This window comes from Rhinolophus sinicus, chromosome 2, assembly GCF_057876585.1.
Source record: "Rhinolophus sinicus isolate RSI-liver-muscle chromosome 2, RSI-T2T, whole genome shotgun sequence".
Classification (NCBI taxonomy): Eukaryota; Metazoa; Chordata; class Mammalia; order Chiroptera; family Rhinolophidae; genus Rhinolophus; species Rhinolophus sinicus.
In genome coordinates, this window is record NC_142502.1 from 114,895,495 (window position 1) to 114,911,996 (window position 16,502).

A 16,502-nucleotide genomic window follows, 5' to 3' on the forward strand; every position below is an offset into this window, starting at 1 on the left:
CCTTTCCCATTCACCAAGTGGGTCACCACCCTTGTAGCACTGCATATGGGCCTCAAACATTCTAGAAAAGAGAAAAGTATGTACATGGAATGTTAGCATAATTCCTAAAAGTAAAAGATATATTTTATTTTATATTTATCACTTACACATCTTAAAATGGAAATCTTACACATGAATTCAAATGTTACATACAAATTAAAGGAGCACTCACTCGGAGTGGGCAGAAGCAGTCGATGTTTTTCCAAGGAAAGTAAGACCCACGGACTAGAAAGACACAGCTGGAAGAGGGTCCCCAGCTCTACCCCTACGAGTCTCCTCCTCCGCTCACTTATCCCAATGTCACCACCACCACCACCACCAGGGAGCAGTAACCACAAGCTTGCAGCTTCCCCTCCTACACTGGGAGCTGGCTTGGGCTCAGTCCCTCTCCTTGCTTCTCGGAAGATTTAAAGAGGGCTTGTGAGTGGATGTGACGGCCAGGGAACCACTAATGGGGGTTCCAGACAGTTTGCTTCCCTGGCCTCAATGGAACCGCGTCCCTGTGGAAGAACACGAAGGCAATGCTCATCATCAGTGAGCCCTGCTGGCCCTACTTCCACATACTCAACCACAGCTTCAAAAAAACCAACCGGGCAAAGCAAGTTCTCCATGGGCGCTCAGGTGCTAGTGGGTAAACAAACAGAAACCCGTAAGATCACTCAGGCAGTATTAAGCACTGGCTGGCAGGGGTGGGGGACAGGACGGGACAACTACAACCCGGGAGAAGGGGTACGAGTGTGACAAGACTTCCTATTTCAGGAGAGTGGTCAGGGGAGGCCTGTCCCTCTGAAGGGTGGCATTTGATCACTGCCAGGGAGCCAAGCAGCTGTTTACGAGTACTGAGCTAGAGGGCCCCGGGGTGACAAGATCTAATTTGCACCTAAAACATCCACTCAGTCTCCACGTGAAGGGGAGGGAATTGAGACTAGAAGTGGGGAACCAGTAAGGAAGCTACTGCAGTCCCAGGGACAGGGTGGAAACGAGTGTGGAACTGGGGTGCTTTGCAGAAAGAGACAATGGGACCTGTTGATGGGATTGCAAATGGTGTGAGAGAGTCAAGTTAAGGAAGACTTCAACGTTTTCTGCCAGATAAATTACTACGATTTTTCGGAAAAAAGGATTTAAAAGCAATACTTTCTTCTAGTTATCATCTCAGTATACAAATGAAGTCAATGTATCTTATGACTCAACATCCAGAAGCCACAAAAGAAAAGCTGACAAAAATTTTAACTTCCATGGCTAAAAGTCTTGTTATTAAAAGAACGCGTTTATTAGACCAGTGCTAACAAAAAAAGACTGGTCCTGGGGCCCGAAGTCTAAACCACCAGCAGCGTGGCTAGGTAGGAAAGACATATCCTTCCAGTTGTGAAAGGATTCATGAAGCTGTAGACAAAGGGGGCCGGGTGGGGGGAGGTGAAGCAGGGCCACTTCTGGGATGGGGTAGCAGAGCCCCAAAGCTCCGGGCGCGCGGCCACTCTCTCTTTACAGATCATCTCGGAAATAGCCACCTGGAAGTTAACTAATAATTCCAACACATACTCAAGAGTGAAAGCAGTCTTTTGTCAGTCGTTAGCTGAGTAACCCCTTTCTGTCCCTTCCTTCCACCCTCTGGCTTGCTGTAATTTAATTCAGAACTTCTCAGGATTTTCTCCTTATAAAATAAACTGAACAAGCCAGTAAAACACCAAGCAGAGTCACAAGAGAAATGATAAACTGGATAACAAGACAGAGCTTCTAGAAATTGGGAAGGGGGGCGGGAATCAACCCAATTGAAAGTTGCATTCCACAGAAAACTACTCAGCTTCTCTGAGAAGAGAAAGTCACCTCTGCGAGGTACACTCTCTCACTCACCAGACTGACACAAATGTGAAAGTGCATAGATGGAGCAGTGGCAGCAGGTACTCACATCTGGCTTCAGGTGGGCGTGCTCTCAATCCTGCCAAGGGAATTGCTAATATCTACCAAAATTACCAACAGATTTACTCTTTGATTTAGCAAATCTGCTTCTGGGAATCTAGGAGACAGATCTATCTGTGTATGTGCCAAGCCACAGGTACTAGACTTTTCACTGTGACACTATTTGTAATAGCAAAAGGCTGTCATCAACCCAAGTATCTACCAACGGGGGGCTTTTTAGGTCAATTATGGTACCTGAAATATTATGCAGTTATAAAGAATGAGAAAGAGCTCTATGTATTGACAGGTATCTCCAAGGATAGTGGTTAAGTAAAAAAGCAGCACGTACTGTGCTACATTCTATGTGAGATAAAGGCAGGAACTGTACACATGCACAAACATATATATGTATGTTAATATATGGTTATAATATATTTATATTTGCAAAAAGGAACACTTGAAAAATAAACTAGAAAAATGGTGACGTATCAGAAGGTGGGAGAGTAGACAGGGAGCGATCCTAGTGAATACTTTTCTAAATCTTTTTCGTAACTATTATTACTTATTTTTAAAAATTAAAAAATGATTACTTCTAAATTTTGAATCTCTCTCTCTCACATGCCTCACAGCATATAAATCCCTAGAATGGCAGACCCAGCGTAAACATTTCATGTTCTGATACCGACCCCATCTCCCTAGAAACATGGCCAAGTATACTCCAAGTTAATACTAAAACACTCAGTTCAGTAGAGCAAATAAGTCTTTAGAAAGTCAAAATAAGGTCAGAAATGCCTGATTTCTCCTTTAAAGTGGAGAAAAATTAGCTTCTGAAGGTGAAATCCTTGGCTGGCTCAATTGAAGCCTAAAGAAAGTCTTAGAGCAAATAGTTTTGTTTTGACTACACCTAACGCCCTCTGTCATTTGATCCCAGAGTAAGATCGCCCTGGTGTTGACAAAACTCACCAGCGTACCTCCTGTCACATACGGTTCCACTGTTTTAAATGCTTTTGAAACCGTGGGGATAAATCTTCGAAGCCACAAAGCAAAGGAGTGGGAATTTAAAAAACTGTTAGCAGGCTGACATAAATGATAATACGTATAGTTTTTTTTTTCTTAAAGTACACATCATTCAAAGACTTTTAAAAGTTGACTGTGGGGTGATGGGTAAGAGCAATTTTAAGTTCTCTCCCTGCTGTGTAGAATTTTTTAAATTAGTGGCTTTGAAAATTTCTCAGGAAACCTAGATAGGTTTAGGATTTTTGCTGGGTTGGGCTTTTTTCCCCCCTCAGCGGCGCATGCCCAGTGCGGGCTCCTCAGAATCGCCCAAATCCTTCCAAACTGCCACGGCCCACCGACGAGGGCGGGGTCTGGGCGAGAGTGCCGGCCACACGGTGGGAGTCGGTCCCCGACCCCGAGTGGCCCACAGCCTGAATGGGGTGACGCGGAGGACAACCCCCATGGCCCAGGAAAGGGGCAGGAAGGGTAAAGGAAGCGAGACCCCGCGATCCCCAGCGGGGACCCCCAGGCGCGACCCCGAGATGCCCCAGCGTCCGCCCGCCCACCCACCAGATCCACACTCACTGGAAGATATTTTCCGGGTCGTCCATGGCGAAAAGACGCTGCCAGTAACAGTTTCACCAGCGCCCAAAACGAAGAGCCGCCGCCGATTCGAATCTCCCGCGCAGCCGCAGTCGCCGGGACGAGCGTTTACCAGGAACCTGGCCATTGGTCACGGCTGCAGACGGACTGGCCAATCGCCAGGGTCGTTGCCAGGAGACCAAGTCCCGCCTCCCCCGCGCGCTGCAGCTCCTCCTCCTCCTCTTGCTCGGATTTGATTCCGAAGCTCGCAGCCGGCAGATAGGATTGGGTTTCTTCCTGCAGCGCGGCGGATAATCTTTTTTGTAACTATATATTACTTATTTTTAAAAATTAAAAAATAATTACTTCTAAATCTTGAATCTCTCTCTCACGCCTCATAGCAGATCAATCCCTACAATGGCAAATCCGAGGTAAACATTTCATGTTCTGATACCGTCGCGACGAGCCGGCTGTAGGTTGGCCAGGCTTCAGGAGTGCGTCTTTTTCTTCGCCGTCCAAGTTGCAACATCTTACGCAGGATCATCCCGGGGAAGGTACTGTCGGAAATAAACACCTAACCTGAGGTACCCCAGGCGGAAAAATGGGGCTTGGGCCCTCAGTTCCGAAAGTCGTGCCTCTTCTACCCCTTTCCTCAAATATATGAACCAAAATTGTTATGCCTGGTTCATAGAAGTAAGAAAAATAACACGTGCGTAGGGTCCAGACTGTTGTTTTGAGGCCGCGGAGCCGGGGGCGTAGGCGATGGACGGGCAGGTGGGGTGAACCCAGCACCCGCGAGGGCACGCGCTCCAGCCGCTTCCTTCAGCTAGTGTTCAGCGTCCTCTTCTGAAAAAGAACCCGGTGGCTGACCCTGTGCAAGTCTTGTCCCACATCCCAAAATGCAATGCAAAGAGTTAGCAAGTGGTTCGTCAGCGACCCTTGGGAAGACCCTTGTCTTAACGGCTACAGCTCACGGGCAGCATGTCGCTGGGCTTCAGGGCTGGTGACGTAAGTTACACGCGGGCTAGGTGGGCTTGGAGACCTCTGGCCTCGATTGAATTGATCTGATTGATTGAGCTCATCTGAAAGGCTGTGTGGCTGTCCTGGAATGCCAGTTTTCAGCATCTTGTGGACCTAGGAGCTCTCGAGACTGAGTTCTCAGGAAGTATAAAATAAAAAATAAAGAGACCTCTTTGTAAAGGAGTCCAGGTGTCCAAGAAGTATGTAACCTGCGGATGCTTTCTACCTAAGAGTGACTAGAGTTAGCCTAGTCCTCTCTGCCCTTGGTCTTTCCTAACTGCCCATTCTACCTCTCAAGGTTGTTTCAAGAGCCACTTGACAATGCAAGGAAAATATAAAGAGCTATTCACGTGATTATTCCTTTTAGAGAGGCTGTGTGGATGTTTTGCTTTCTTAGCACTGTTAAATTAAATGCCTAAAAATAGAATAATAATAATTAGCGGCTTCTGGAAATCCTGACGCTTTCAGAGTCCAGAATTTCTTCCAGGGTGATCAATTTGGTTCTACACAAGTATCCGATTCATGGGGCTTATTACTCAAAGGATGCTCGCTCTGGGGTCTTTTAGACAAGTATTAGGTTCTGCCAACCATCACAGGAATTAAGATATTTTTGGCTCCACCAACTCAAATTTTCAACTTGTGTTTCATTGCGGTTCTATCAGTCATCAGTTGGGAAATGTTAATTGAGCACCCATCGTGTGCTGGGTGCTACTGGGTTTATAACCTCGTCTAATGCAAACAGATCCTGTCCTACAAAACTAGTGGTTTTGTCTGGGAGATGAAGACACAGTCCTAGAAAACTGTTTAAAGAGAGTATATATGTGTATTAAGTGCCACATGAATATTCAAACTATCTGCTGGAGGAGTCTGGAGGAGAAAGGGGAAATGTGGCCTGCTGGTCAGATAAAGCTTCATGGGGAAGGTGGAGCTTGAATTGGGCCTTGAAGTGACCGTGGATGTGGGCAGTGGGGGGGTCTGGGGGAGGTCATTCCTGGTGAATATCAGGATTACTGAGGGAGATCACCCTTGACTCTTGTGAATGAGTAGTGGAGATTCTTTTTGAAAGAATTGTTTAATATTTTGATTTCAAGTGTTCCATGCTAGATTAAGGAGTTTGTACTTGATCGTGGTCATAACTGGGCCTTTTTGGAGCAAACCGTGTTGTCGCCATGGGACCTCATGGTAGTTATACTCAGCTCTACCCTGTTTTCTAAAAGCCCCAGAAGTTGCCCTCCTTCACTTCTGCTACTACCATAGGGGTACCTCCCCCACCAGGCTTGTTTGTGGAGTAGGGGAAGGTATTCTGGGTGCTTCTTCCACACTGCCCCTAATGAAAGGCATAGGGACCCTCTATAAAGCCCGGATGACAACCACTGTGGGAATATGTAGGAGTCATAGAAATAAGTCCTGGGGTTGTCAGCAGTGATCAGAAACTGAAATGTTTCTAGGAATGATTCCCTGTTTACTCAGTGAGTTCTCCTGGTCCTTACTTATGGAAGTCCCTCTTATTCTGAAGGAGAATTACAATGATCCTCCTATACAGTGTATTCATCTGAATGTCCCCATTAGGTTAATTAACCTAGTGGTGGTCAGGGTTTATTGGCAACAGGGGGAGGGGTGGGCAGTAGAGGCAGAGAGCAGTAATTTGCTGGCTTTAAACTGGGTTTAGAGGCAGAGGGAACGGAAGGTAAAGTAGGGAATCAGATCTCAAGGAGAGAGAGCTCTCAGAACACAATGACATCTTCAGCATGTCAGGAAAAGAAAAGAAAGATAATGTGGGGGTATCGGAGAATCCACTGAAGCTACTTTGCTTTTAGACGTCCTGAGTGGGAGGGGTTACCAAGCGTGTGCCCTTGTACAGGACAAGACATGGCACAGTGGAAGGAAGACAGACGGGGGTTCCAAGCCTTCATGGAGGAGCTTATTGAAGGAAGTTTCATGTGCTGTTTCCTTTTAAGAGCTTCACGTTATCTCTACATGTCAGGGGTAAATGAAGAGCTTCCAAATCGTTTGGTGAAGAAATAGTTTGACACTTTGATGAAGAAAATTTGTAAACCCCCAAATGCTGGCAATTTACATAAATCAGTATAAGCAGAAAATATCAAAAGGCTGGCAGAAGTGTTGTTCATTTTTGTTAGGCACGGCTGGAGGAATGAGTCACGGGAGACCAGAATTGGTCTATTAGAATTTATTTGGCATGTTTGAGCTGTGGGAGGTCAGGCTAGAAAAGACCATAACCTTTCGGAGCAAAAAGGGGTACGGAGTTTTATAGGAGGGGGTAAACGAGGCTGTTCCCCCTTCAATGCTTCAGGGGGTTTTCATTGCATTGTCTCTCACAACCAAGGGTTTCGGGGCCTGACCAAGCCCTCTGGTTCCACATCCTGGCCCCCAGGCTGCCATCCGGACCACCCAAGCCGCTGATCGTAAGCCCCTAGGAGACGAACAGGAGCCAGTAGGTACAAAGTACAAAGCAAGACAAGATGGCTTTTAAGGTAAGAAGGTTTCTGCTCATGGCCTATGTATGGTCTAACAATTGTGTAAACAGTTGCTAATTGGAAGCTCATGCCATGACAGCACTTGAACTTCCATGTGTCCTAACCCCCGTCTTCTCCCCCTGCCCTTTTCCTCAGGCCTGTGCTTCAGAGCGCAGCAGTTATGATGGAGTATCTGAAAACCCACTAATTGTTCATCCTTGCTTCATTGATAGATGCCTCCCTTTTGTTTTTGGCGCTCCTGTTGCCATAGTGCTTCTGTTTCCTCCCCTCCCCTAACCCACACCACAGTGTGAGAGGGGAGGCTTGTTCTGAGCTGGGTGCCAGCAGCCAACCCAGCCATGTCTAATGTTTTTGCCTTTCTTGCTTCAGAAGAAGCAAGGTACGGCTCTCTCTTCCTTTAAAACTGTAAGTTGCCTTATCTGCTGACTTCAATAGTAAATTTCTTCCTATCTAAAATGACTAATATTATATCTAAATAGTATCTAAATTATTAGGAAGTACAGTAAATCAAGTACTTTTATCTGTGTTTGGGCTTTCAGTGACTTGTTATTTCAACATCATAATGATGAGTCATCAAATAAAGAATGTCAATAAAGAGATAGAAATTGTAAAGGAGGACCAAATGGGAATCATGGAGTTGAAAAGTACAATAACCAAAATGAAAGATGTATTACAGGGACTCAACAGTTAAGTTGGCAGAAGAAAGAATCAGTGAACTCAAAGACAGAGCAGTACAGATTATGGAAGCTGAAGAACAGAAATTTAAAAAATGAAAAAAAAATGAACAGAGCCTCAGAAATGTGGGACATAATTAGTGTACGAACATACACGTCACGGGAGTATCAGAAGGAGAGGAGAGAGAGGAAGGGACAGAAAAAGTATTGCAGGAAGTAATGGCAAAAAATGACAACAGTAGAAGGCCTCAGCAGAAACTCTGAGTGATAGACCAAGGGCTCCCTCCTTGGGTTTCCAGGTGGGAATTCCCGCCTGTTCTCGGGAATTTTTTTCGCTTTCCTTTTCCCGAATCCTGAGATATAAACTGTTTTCTGTTCTGCACGATGAATCGTTTCCACAAAGTGACGGCTGCTACTACCAACCACCTGGGTTCAAGGAGCTGATTTTCCCTATTTCCCAACTAACTTTTCTCGGGATTTGGGAACCGGAAAGCGAAAAAAGTTCCTGAGAACGGGCGGGAATTCCCGCCTGGGAACTGGGAACGCTACGCCCTCCTAACATCATCTCCTAACTGAAGAAGAGGAACAGAATGACAAGCATCCTGGTTTGCCCAGGACTGAGGAGCTTCCTGGGAGGTGGGACCTTCAGTGCCAAGGCTGGGACAGCCCAGGCAAACTGGGGTGGTCGGTCACCCTAGGGGGCTCCCGGGTCAAAGAGAGGAGGGCTTCCCCAGCTGTGGCAGCGCAGAAAGATACACTGGGGCAGGGACCTGGCCCATCAAGGGGGCTCTGAGTGTGGCCCTTGGTTTGAGGGAAGATGCTGGTGGCATTGTGCTTGGCAGTACCAGGGGCTACTTGGTTGAGTGCGTACCATGCACTAAGCACTGTGCCAAGCCTTTGCATGACATAGTGGACACTTGCTATTTGCCCCTCCAGTTTCCACTCTTGTGTCCTGGCAATAATTTTCAAGTCCCTTAGCAGAGTTACCCCTCTTTAATTCTCAGTTCCGAAGGTCTCTTCACACACACACACACACACACAACACACACCTCCCACTTACCACAGGAAAGCACTCTCTACCTCTCCCCCACCCACTCCCAGAGGAGATGACTGTCAGGTTTGTTTGAAATATAACAGGGGTGGAAATTTGTCTCTGTGGCAAGGGAGGGAGAAAGGTAACCTGAGGACAGCCCAAGCCCGGTCAGGACAGGATGCAGTTCATACCCGCGTGTCATTGAGCATATGTATGTGCATGCTGTCCTAATGTGTGCATACCATGTTGACAGTATGGGTTTATGTGCGTGTGTGGCAGAGACAGGGCACCAGGACCTCATAAGCCATCTGTGCACTTCCTTATAGAAGACTGTGATGTGTCCTAGATGTGCTGCCCTCATGCAGTGCACAACCGAAACAACTGCACATGGCCCTGCCCTATTGCCTTGGCCTTTGGTTCTGAGAACACTCTCCTGCCCCCTTTTCCCTTGGTTAGGTTCTGCTTGGCCTTCACGTCCCAGCACCCCCAAGCTGAGCTTATGTGTCCCAGTACTCCCCTCATGCATTCGTATTCAGACTAGCTTTCTCTCCATATGAGACTTGAGACACCACAGAAATAGAAGTTAAACAAACCATAAAGTTATACTGTCTCCAATTGGAACTTAAGATAAGGATTTATTAAGTTAAGGATTTTGCCTTAACTTCTTTGGTTTTCTCTTTGTTACTTTGTTGATACCGAAGACATTGGATTCTAACGCCATTGATCTGGTTATTTATTTGCTTTCTGTTACAACATACACCAAATAGTTTCCAAAGAACACCAACATTGCTATTACTATCAAGACGATCACATAAAATTTCTCTGTTCTTTTTTGCCTTTGGGGTGTTATGTTCCTAATGGGCTATGCCAGCCAAGCAATGAACTTCAAGTTAATTGAAATAATTTTTCTCTTGTGGTTATGCCACCAAGCTGAATCAGAATTGAATGAATTCATTTCAGTTTGCTTTTGATTTTCAGGGACTGCTTTTTTTCCTGTTATATATTTAACATTTTAAAGCTATGTAAAATACCCAGTTCCAAAATCAAAATTATAAAACAAGGTATATTCGGAGAGGTTTCCCTTTTATTCCCACTTTCTCCATCCTCCTACAGAAGGTAGCAGATTTTACACACCAATCTTTACTTGCTTTTCAAACAACGGTACCTCCTGGTGACCGCTGCGTGGTACCACACAGACACAATCCTCAGTGTCCCAAGGTTGGTCCATGAACTTCACAAGGGTGGCTCTGCCCTGGACCAGGGATTTGTCTCTTGGAGGAAGGATTTGGAAAATGGAGCTGGCCTAAAAACTGGTCTTGCTCTGGGCGCCAGGGAAAGTCACATCACAGGCCACAGCCCTACTGCTACCAAGAATGGGAGTCCGTGGGTGCCACCTGGGAATCCCGATGCCAGACTGCCCGCTGGGGTGCTGCCAGCATGTGGGTGAGGCTGCAGGAAGCCCATGGAGTCTATCGGCAGACTTTATCCCAGGGGGAAGGGCGGCAGGCACGTCAGGGGTGAGTGACCCCGCAGTGAAGCCCTGCCTGTTTGCAGGGAGGGCACGCTGAGGATGGTGTGGTGGCTCTTCTGGAATCTAGCCCCTGTGGTAAGAGAGGCAGTGCGCTGCCAGAGTTTTCCCATTGCAGATTCTGCTTGAAGGCCTTGTTTACACAGTGACCACACACGGGGAGCCATGCCTCCTGGCTTCCCTGTCCACACCCACCTTTTTGTCCCACCCCAGGGCTCCATGTGGGGTGAGGCAATGGAGCTGTTCACAATCACATGCGAGAAACTTCTCAGGGATCCTGGAAACATCCATGAGAGAGGAAGGAGGGCTTATGGGGGCTGAGGATCTGTGTTGACAGGTGAGACGGGGCCAGATAACTGAGCTGGTACCTTTAGTGGGGCTCCCCATGAACTCACAGGGACCCTGTAAATCAGCTTTCCAAATCGCCCATTTCCCTTCTGAAACTCCAGCCCAGTGGCTGATTACTCTGTCAGAGGCCACACCCTCCAGTGTCCTTGTCTGAAAAGAAGGGACTAACAGGACAAACTCCAGGGGCTCCCAGCTCTGACTTTTTATGGGCCCATGGTTTCTACAGGACACTCTCAAGTCCCCTGAGAACAGTGTGTGCCTCACCCCAGAACCCAGAGCCCCAGACTGTGATGTTCATACCGCAGGGTCCATGAAAGCAGCGTCCATAAAATTCCCCGGCCCCAGGCCAGTCCTGCCTGGGCGATGTGTTACATGGCGGAACCCTGTGAGCCTTGGGTCCCCTGCCATCGAGAGCCGTGTGCCCCTGGGCAGGCCAGTTAACACTGCTGGTCACTCGTGCACCAGGAGCTTGAAGGACCTTGCCCACCTGGCGCACACGGCCATGTCGATGCAGAGCGCCACCACGGGTGGGGTCGTGGGACTGCTAAGTGTTTTAGCTGAGGGCCCACCTCTCGCCCAGGGCCCAGGGTCTAGGAGCACAGAGAGCAGTTGGCAGAAGTTCACAGCCTCACTCTCCTACGGGGGGCCTGGGACTGCAGGGTGGCCCCCGGGCACCAACCCAGATGCCATCCCCAGTGCCTCCTCCTCAGAGGCCTGTGACTGCTGGGTTCCCTCTGAAGAACTGGGCTCTTACCCCTGCCTTTTTCTGCCTGGTAGAGGAGTTAGGTCTGCCCTGAGAAGTGGGCTGCAGTGGTGCAGCTCTTCCATTTTGCTGAAGAGAGTTCAAATTGGTTTTAATTACATACGATAGAAAGTCCTGGGTAACACAGACAGTCCAGTGAAGCCATGTTTTATTTCTTCCCCCTCCCTCCCTCCCTCCCTCTTTTCTTCCCTCTCCCCACTCTGGGCACCTGGGAGGGTTACACTTCTCCAGGCCTTGGTGCAGGCATGGCAGAAGTGACCCAGAGTGGTGCTTGTCACTTCCACAGCACTGGTGTGATTCACTGCTGTCCTCTGATGCTGCATCAGTGAAGCTTCAGGTAGAGTGAGAGGTGACTTGCTGGGCACCCCCAAATCTACTGACAGGTCTCAGCCTGGGTGCAGGTCAAATTCACAGTTCTGTCCTGGTCACTGGGCAAAGGGGAGGAATCTGAGTTTCAGTTGGCCTTTGTTGCTTCAAGTGCTCTCCAGTTTTATGTCTTGCTGATGGGGCTTAGCAAGCAGCTGCGAAAGTCCCTGAGTTTGTGTCCTCTGTCCCCTTCCATCCCTGCTTACAAGCGGGTCCGTTCTTTTCTAAGCTCATCTCTTTCTTATAACAGCCTGTGAAACGCAGCCAATCGCAGCCAACATGCAATGCTAACCCCGTGTCTTCAGCATCTCCTGCAGCAGTGTCCACTGGCTATGCCATCTGTCAGCAAGTTTTATCAGACATTTGCCACCTCACAACATCAACCCCTTCCATTGAGGTTGGCAGCATCCTCACTGTCCCTTGCCGACCCCAAGCCAGTGCATGTAGTTGGGATTTTTATTTCAGCACCGACATTCTTCCAGTATCTTTCCAGATAGGCTATGTTACAGTTGGGTAACAAACAACCCTCCAAAAAGTCTCAGGGGCTTATAACAACAAAGCTTTTGTTGTCACTCAAGCTACATGCGATTGGAAGGTAACTTGGTGACTTATGTTTTTAGCTTCTAGGTCTCTGAGTCAGGAGAAGCCACATCGTGACTTGAGGCAAAGACCACGGTGTATCCCCCAGCGGCCTTGGACTTGGTGCGGTGACAATATGGGAATGCCGTTGCCTCCCTGGAGGAGGGAGAGTGCATTTTGCCAGTGGAAGGGGGAGTGAGATAAATATTTGAACGTCAGTAGTGTGCTGCTCAGAGACGAGTAGGCTGTTGGCCTCTGATGTGTCCAGAGTGGTACCTTCCTTCCCCCGTACAGTCAGGACAGAACTACTGTGGCCAACGGGCTGTGAGCGGAAGTTACTTGTGTTCTTTCCAGCTGGAAGTTTTAAAAGACTGTGTGGCCACACATTGGTGGCTGCTCTGTCAGCTGGGACCTGGAGTGAGAGGATAAGGAGGAGAACCCCATCTAGCGTGGGTGACGAATAAACTCTTGTCTTTGTACACCCTAAGGTTGGGGGGTTGTTTGTGACCACAGTGTACATGGACTCATTTTAGGGTTGCTTCTAACACTGTCCTATCCCGACTGATACAGAAGGAAGCACCCCACGCCCCTACCCAGCCTTCTGCTGGGCACGAGATGTGCTTGGAGCTGCAGTGTCCATGTTATGACTGAGAGGAGACAAGTTAGAAAGAGAGAAAGATAAGACACAGAGAGGATGGGGGGCAGAAAGTAGGAAAGAAAAGCTGGGTCCCTGCAGTCGCACCCCTGAATTAGGCTTGGGACTCCCCCGCTTCAGGCCTCCACTCCTGGAGAAAACAAAGCCCCTACTCATTGCACTGGGGTGGGTGTTGGCACCCCAAGGACGTTCATGCCCTAATCCCCAGAGCCCGAACATTATCTCCCATGGGAACAGGGATGTATTTGGTGAGACTAAGTTACAGATTTTGAGATGAAGAGTCATCCTGGATTATCTGGGCCAGCCCCATGTCATCACAACAGTCCTTACCAGAGTGAGGCCAGAGGGTCGAAGTCAGAAGGAACTGGGCGATGGCAGCAGGGTTGTGATGCCCTCTGAAGACGGAGCACGGACCAGGCCCCAGCAAGTGCGGGCAGCATCTTGAAGCTGGAAACAAGGAAAGGGAGGTTTCCCTGAAGCTTCCAGAAGGAATCCAGCTCTGCCAACACCTTGATTTCAGTCCATTTTGGACTTCTGACCTTCAGAAGTGTAAGAGACTAACATGTCTTCAGCCACTGGCTTTGTGGTAATTTGTTACACAGCCATAGGGCCGTGCTGCCACGCACCCCCCCCCCCCCCCCCCCCCAGTCTTCTCCCCAACAGAGTGGTATTTGGAAGGGAACTGCTAGGGTATTTGCAAGGAGAATCAACAACATGCATGAGTTACAGGAAAGGAGAGAACCTGTGCCACTTAGGCTGTAACGCATTTCCTACTGGCTACACAATAAAAGGACGGTCCTGGGAGATCAGTGTTCACCGTCATTGTCCGTCCTGTCTGCATTTCCCAGCGACCCGGGACTGCGGGGCTGCGGGGCCGCGGGCCTCGGCCACCCCAGCTGACAGGAATATTCAAGTCCCCCGAACCGCCCAGTGTCGGGGTTGCCGGGACTTGAGCTCAGCTGCCGGGAGCTGCAGCTGAGCTGGGACCAGAGCAAGGACCAGGCAGGCGGTCTTGGATCTCCGGAGCCTGGCAACAGGCTGGCCCGCGAGGTCAGCTCTGCGCAGCCAGGCTTCCCGTAATCCTTGCTTCCTGAGGGCTGCAAGGACAGCCCACAGGCACAGTAGAGGAGAGGGCAGGGGCGGCAGAAAGTACAGTTACAAGGCAAGGCGGTGGGACCTGGGAGGAGACCACTCACTGCAGGAGCCCAAGCGGGAGGTTCTGCTCTTTGCGTGGGGGCTGGCGTGGGGGCCCGGGTACCAGGTGAGGAGGGCGGGGCCGGGCGGGTTCAGGGCGGGGCTGGAGAGCGTAACCCGCCAACCTGTGCCAGCCTCGCGGAGACTGGGGCGCGATGGAGCCGGCACCGGAGCAGGAGCTCGGGGACTCGGCCCTGCACCGCTACCTGGACGGCGAGTACTGGCGCCTCAAGAACGCGCTACGTGGGTCCCTGGGCGGCTGCCCGCTCTTCCGGCCCAGGTACCGCGCCCGGCGGTGTCCCCTCAGCCCCCACTCTCTAGACCGTGTCCCCTCGGTCTCCGCGCCCCAGCCGGCCTTGTCCCCTCGGTTTCCGCGCGTCCTTGGGGGCACCGCCTGGCGCACCCCAGGCGAGGGCGCGGAAGGCCATGAGCCACGCCCGAGACGGACCCCCTTCTAGACGTGCAGGTGCCGCAGACCGCCGACCTCACTGGCTCCCCGGAGGGTGTCCCCTCCCCACCCCCGTGCATTTTAGCCGGAAGATTCGGGGTGATGGGTGGCCCCGGCGGGCGTGCTGCTCGGCGGAGAGTCGTGCTTAGAAACCTGTTTCCGAGTTCCCTCCTGTCGGTGCCCCACGGGGTGGGGAGAAGGCAGAAAAACCGGAATGGGTGGACATGGACGTCGCCCAGGGTCACGGGGGTACCGGTGTCCGGAACAGCCCCCGGGAACCCCGGCAGGACAGCATACCGGGTGTGCCTGCGCGGAGGGAGCGCGCTGACTCCGCACCGGGACCCGCCGGCCTGCGCCGCTGGGTCAGGGCGTGTGTGGGGGGCAGACTCCAGGGCCCCTCAGAAGGCCTGGGTACAGCGTGGGCGTCGGAACAGCAGCAGGGGTCTTCGGTTGTACAGTGAGCCCAGGTCCTCAAGGTCACCTAATGCGAGGACAGCCCGAGAAGTGGGTGGACTGACTGGGCAGTCCCTGTTGACAGAGGGATAAAGTGGCGCAGTGACCGGCCAGACAGTTCCAGACAGCACATTGTGTCCCTGGGGCTCTTGCTCCTGTGCTCTGCGGGCTGCTGACCCCTCACAGGCCATGGGAAGAGCCCACTCCTAGAACTCGCCTTGGAGTTTTAGCTTAAGACAGCCCCTGGTAGAAAAACACCAGTGGTTCCCAAGTTAGCCATGCCAGTTAGCCCATCTTGGGCTGGAGGGAAGAGATTCCTTGAGTAAAAGCAAGGTGTCCTTGGGAAAGAAGCTGGGTTTCCTGCCTTGGAGGTACCTAGTGTGTTGGGGGGACTTAGGGAAGATTAAAGGTGAGACTTGGGAGATGGTCTTTTCCTTGAGTGTCTCCCTCCTTCTGTTTCCCTCTCTCTCATACATTCTTCTTTGTGTCGTGGTTCTCAAAGTGTGTTCCAAGGACTCCCTGTGGTACCCAAGACTGTTTCAGAACATTCACAATCTAAAAATTTTATTTAAGTATTATTATTATAACACTATTATAAAACAGTATTAAAACTAAGCTTACTGTTTTTATAATAATATGATGTAATTGGCCTTTTCATTCTCATTTTCTCATGATTGTACAGTGGTGCTTTCAAGAGACTGCATGGTATGGAATATTCCAGCAGATTAAGTGCGAAAGCAGATATGAGGAGCTGGCTATCTTAAGACAGACCTAGAAGGGACTTGTAAAAATGCAGAACATTTCCACTCTCTTACTAAATTTTCTTTTTTATTTTGGAAAATAGTTATTTTCATAAAAAACACTTCATGAGCTTGTTACTGGTATTTTCAAATGATTTAACATATACTTAACCATTTTTTTCTGTTATCATTTCTAATATGGTAAATATAAATAGATTTTGGGGGCGTCAATAATTTTTTTGTTTACAACAAAACTGACATGGAGATACAGAGAAAGTGCCAAGTAGAAGGCACTTTCTTGTGAATTGATCAAACCACTCAGGGACAGAGGGAGAGGCAGCTGGGGCTGGAGAGCCAGCAGGCAGCTTATTTGCTACGTGGTTGTCATCCTTTGAGTTTATCTCACTGAGCTTACGTTTGCTCCTCCACAGACCAGGATCCTGGATCCGCCCTGCGGGGTTGCTGTGATGCTTAAATGAGAAGCTGTTGAATAGGAATTCAGTAAGACTGGCTGTGGTATAACACCAAAAACCCCTAAATAACAACAAAAAGATAAAAATTCCACTACCCTAACCAACACTTTTTCATTCTTTCCAGTTCTTGTTTATTGATTTCACAATTTCAGAGTTGTATAGTAAGAACACAAAAGGTCATATTGTTTTCCTCAAGCTGTTATTTGAAAGTTCACATTAC

General features: G+C 49.4%; 2 protein-coding genes and 1 long non-coding RNA gene across 3 annotated transcripts in view; 2 read left to right on the forward strand and 1 right to left on the reverse strand.

The window, feature by feature from the left end:
- The window catches only part of BUB1 (BUB1 mitotic checkpoint serine/threonine kinase), a 50,737-nt gene extending 47,064 nt beyond the window's left edge, over positions 1-3,673 (reverse strand). The window contains exons 1-2 of the mRNA XM_019725844.3: positions 3,517-3,673; positions 2-61 (exon numbers count right to left, since the gene is read on the reverse strand). Of these exons, the coding sequence (XP_019581403.3) occupies positions 2-61; positions 3,517-3,542 (86 nt within the window). The 5' untranslated portion in view covers positions 3,543-3,673. The remainder of the gene's footprint in view (position 1; positions 62-3,516) is intronic.
- An 86-nt stretch (positions 3,674-3,759) lies between these two features.
- Positions 3,760-13,864, forward strand: LOC109444463 (uncharacterized). The gene is made up of 3 exons (XR_002136864.3): positions 3,760-4,067; positions 6,878-7,025; positions 12,361-13,864. It is a non-coding gene; the product is annotated as an uncharacterized LOC109444463 (long non-coding RNA).
- A 445-nt stretch (positions 13,865-14,309) lies between these two features.
- Positions 14,310-16,502, forward strand: part of ACOXL (acyl-CoA oxidase like) — a 183,541-nt gene continuing 181,348 nt past the window's right edge. The window contains exon 1 of the mRNA XM_088796342.1: positions 14,310-14,448. Coding sequence (XP_088652468.1) covers positions 14,324-14,448 — 125 coding nt within the window. The 5' untranslated portion in view covers positions 14,310-14,323. The remainder of the gene's footprint in view (positions 14,449-16,502) is intronic.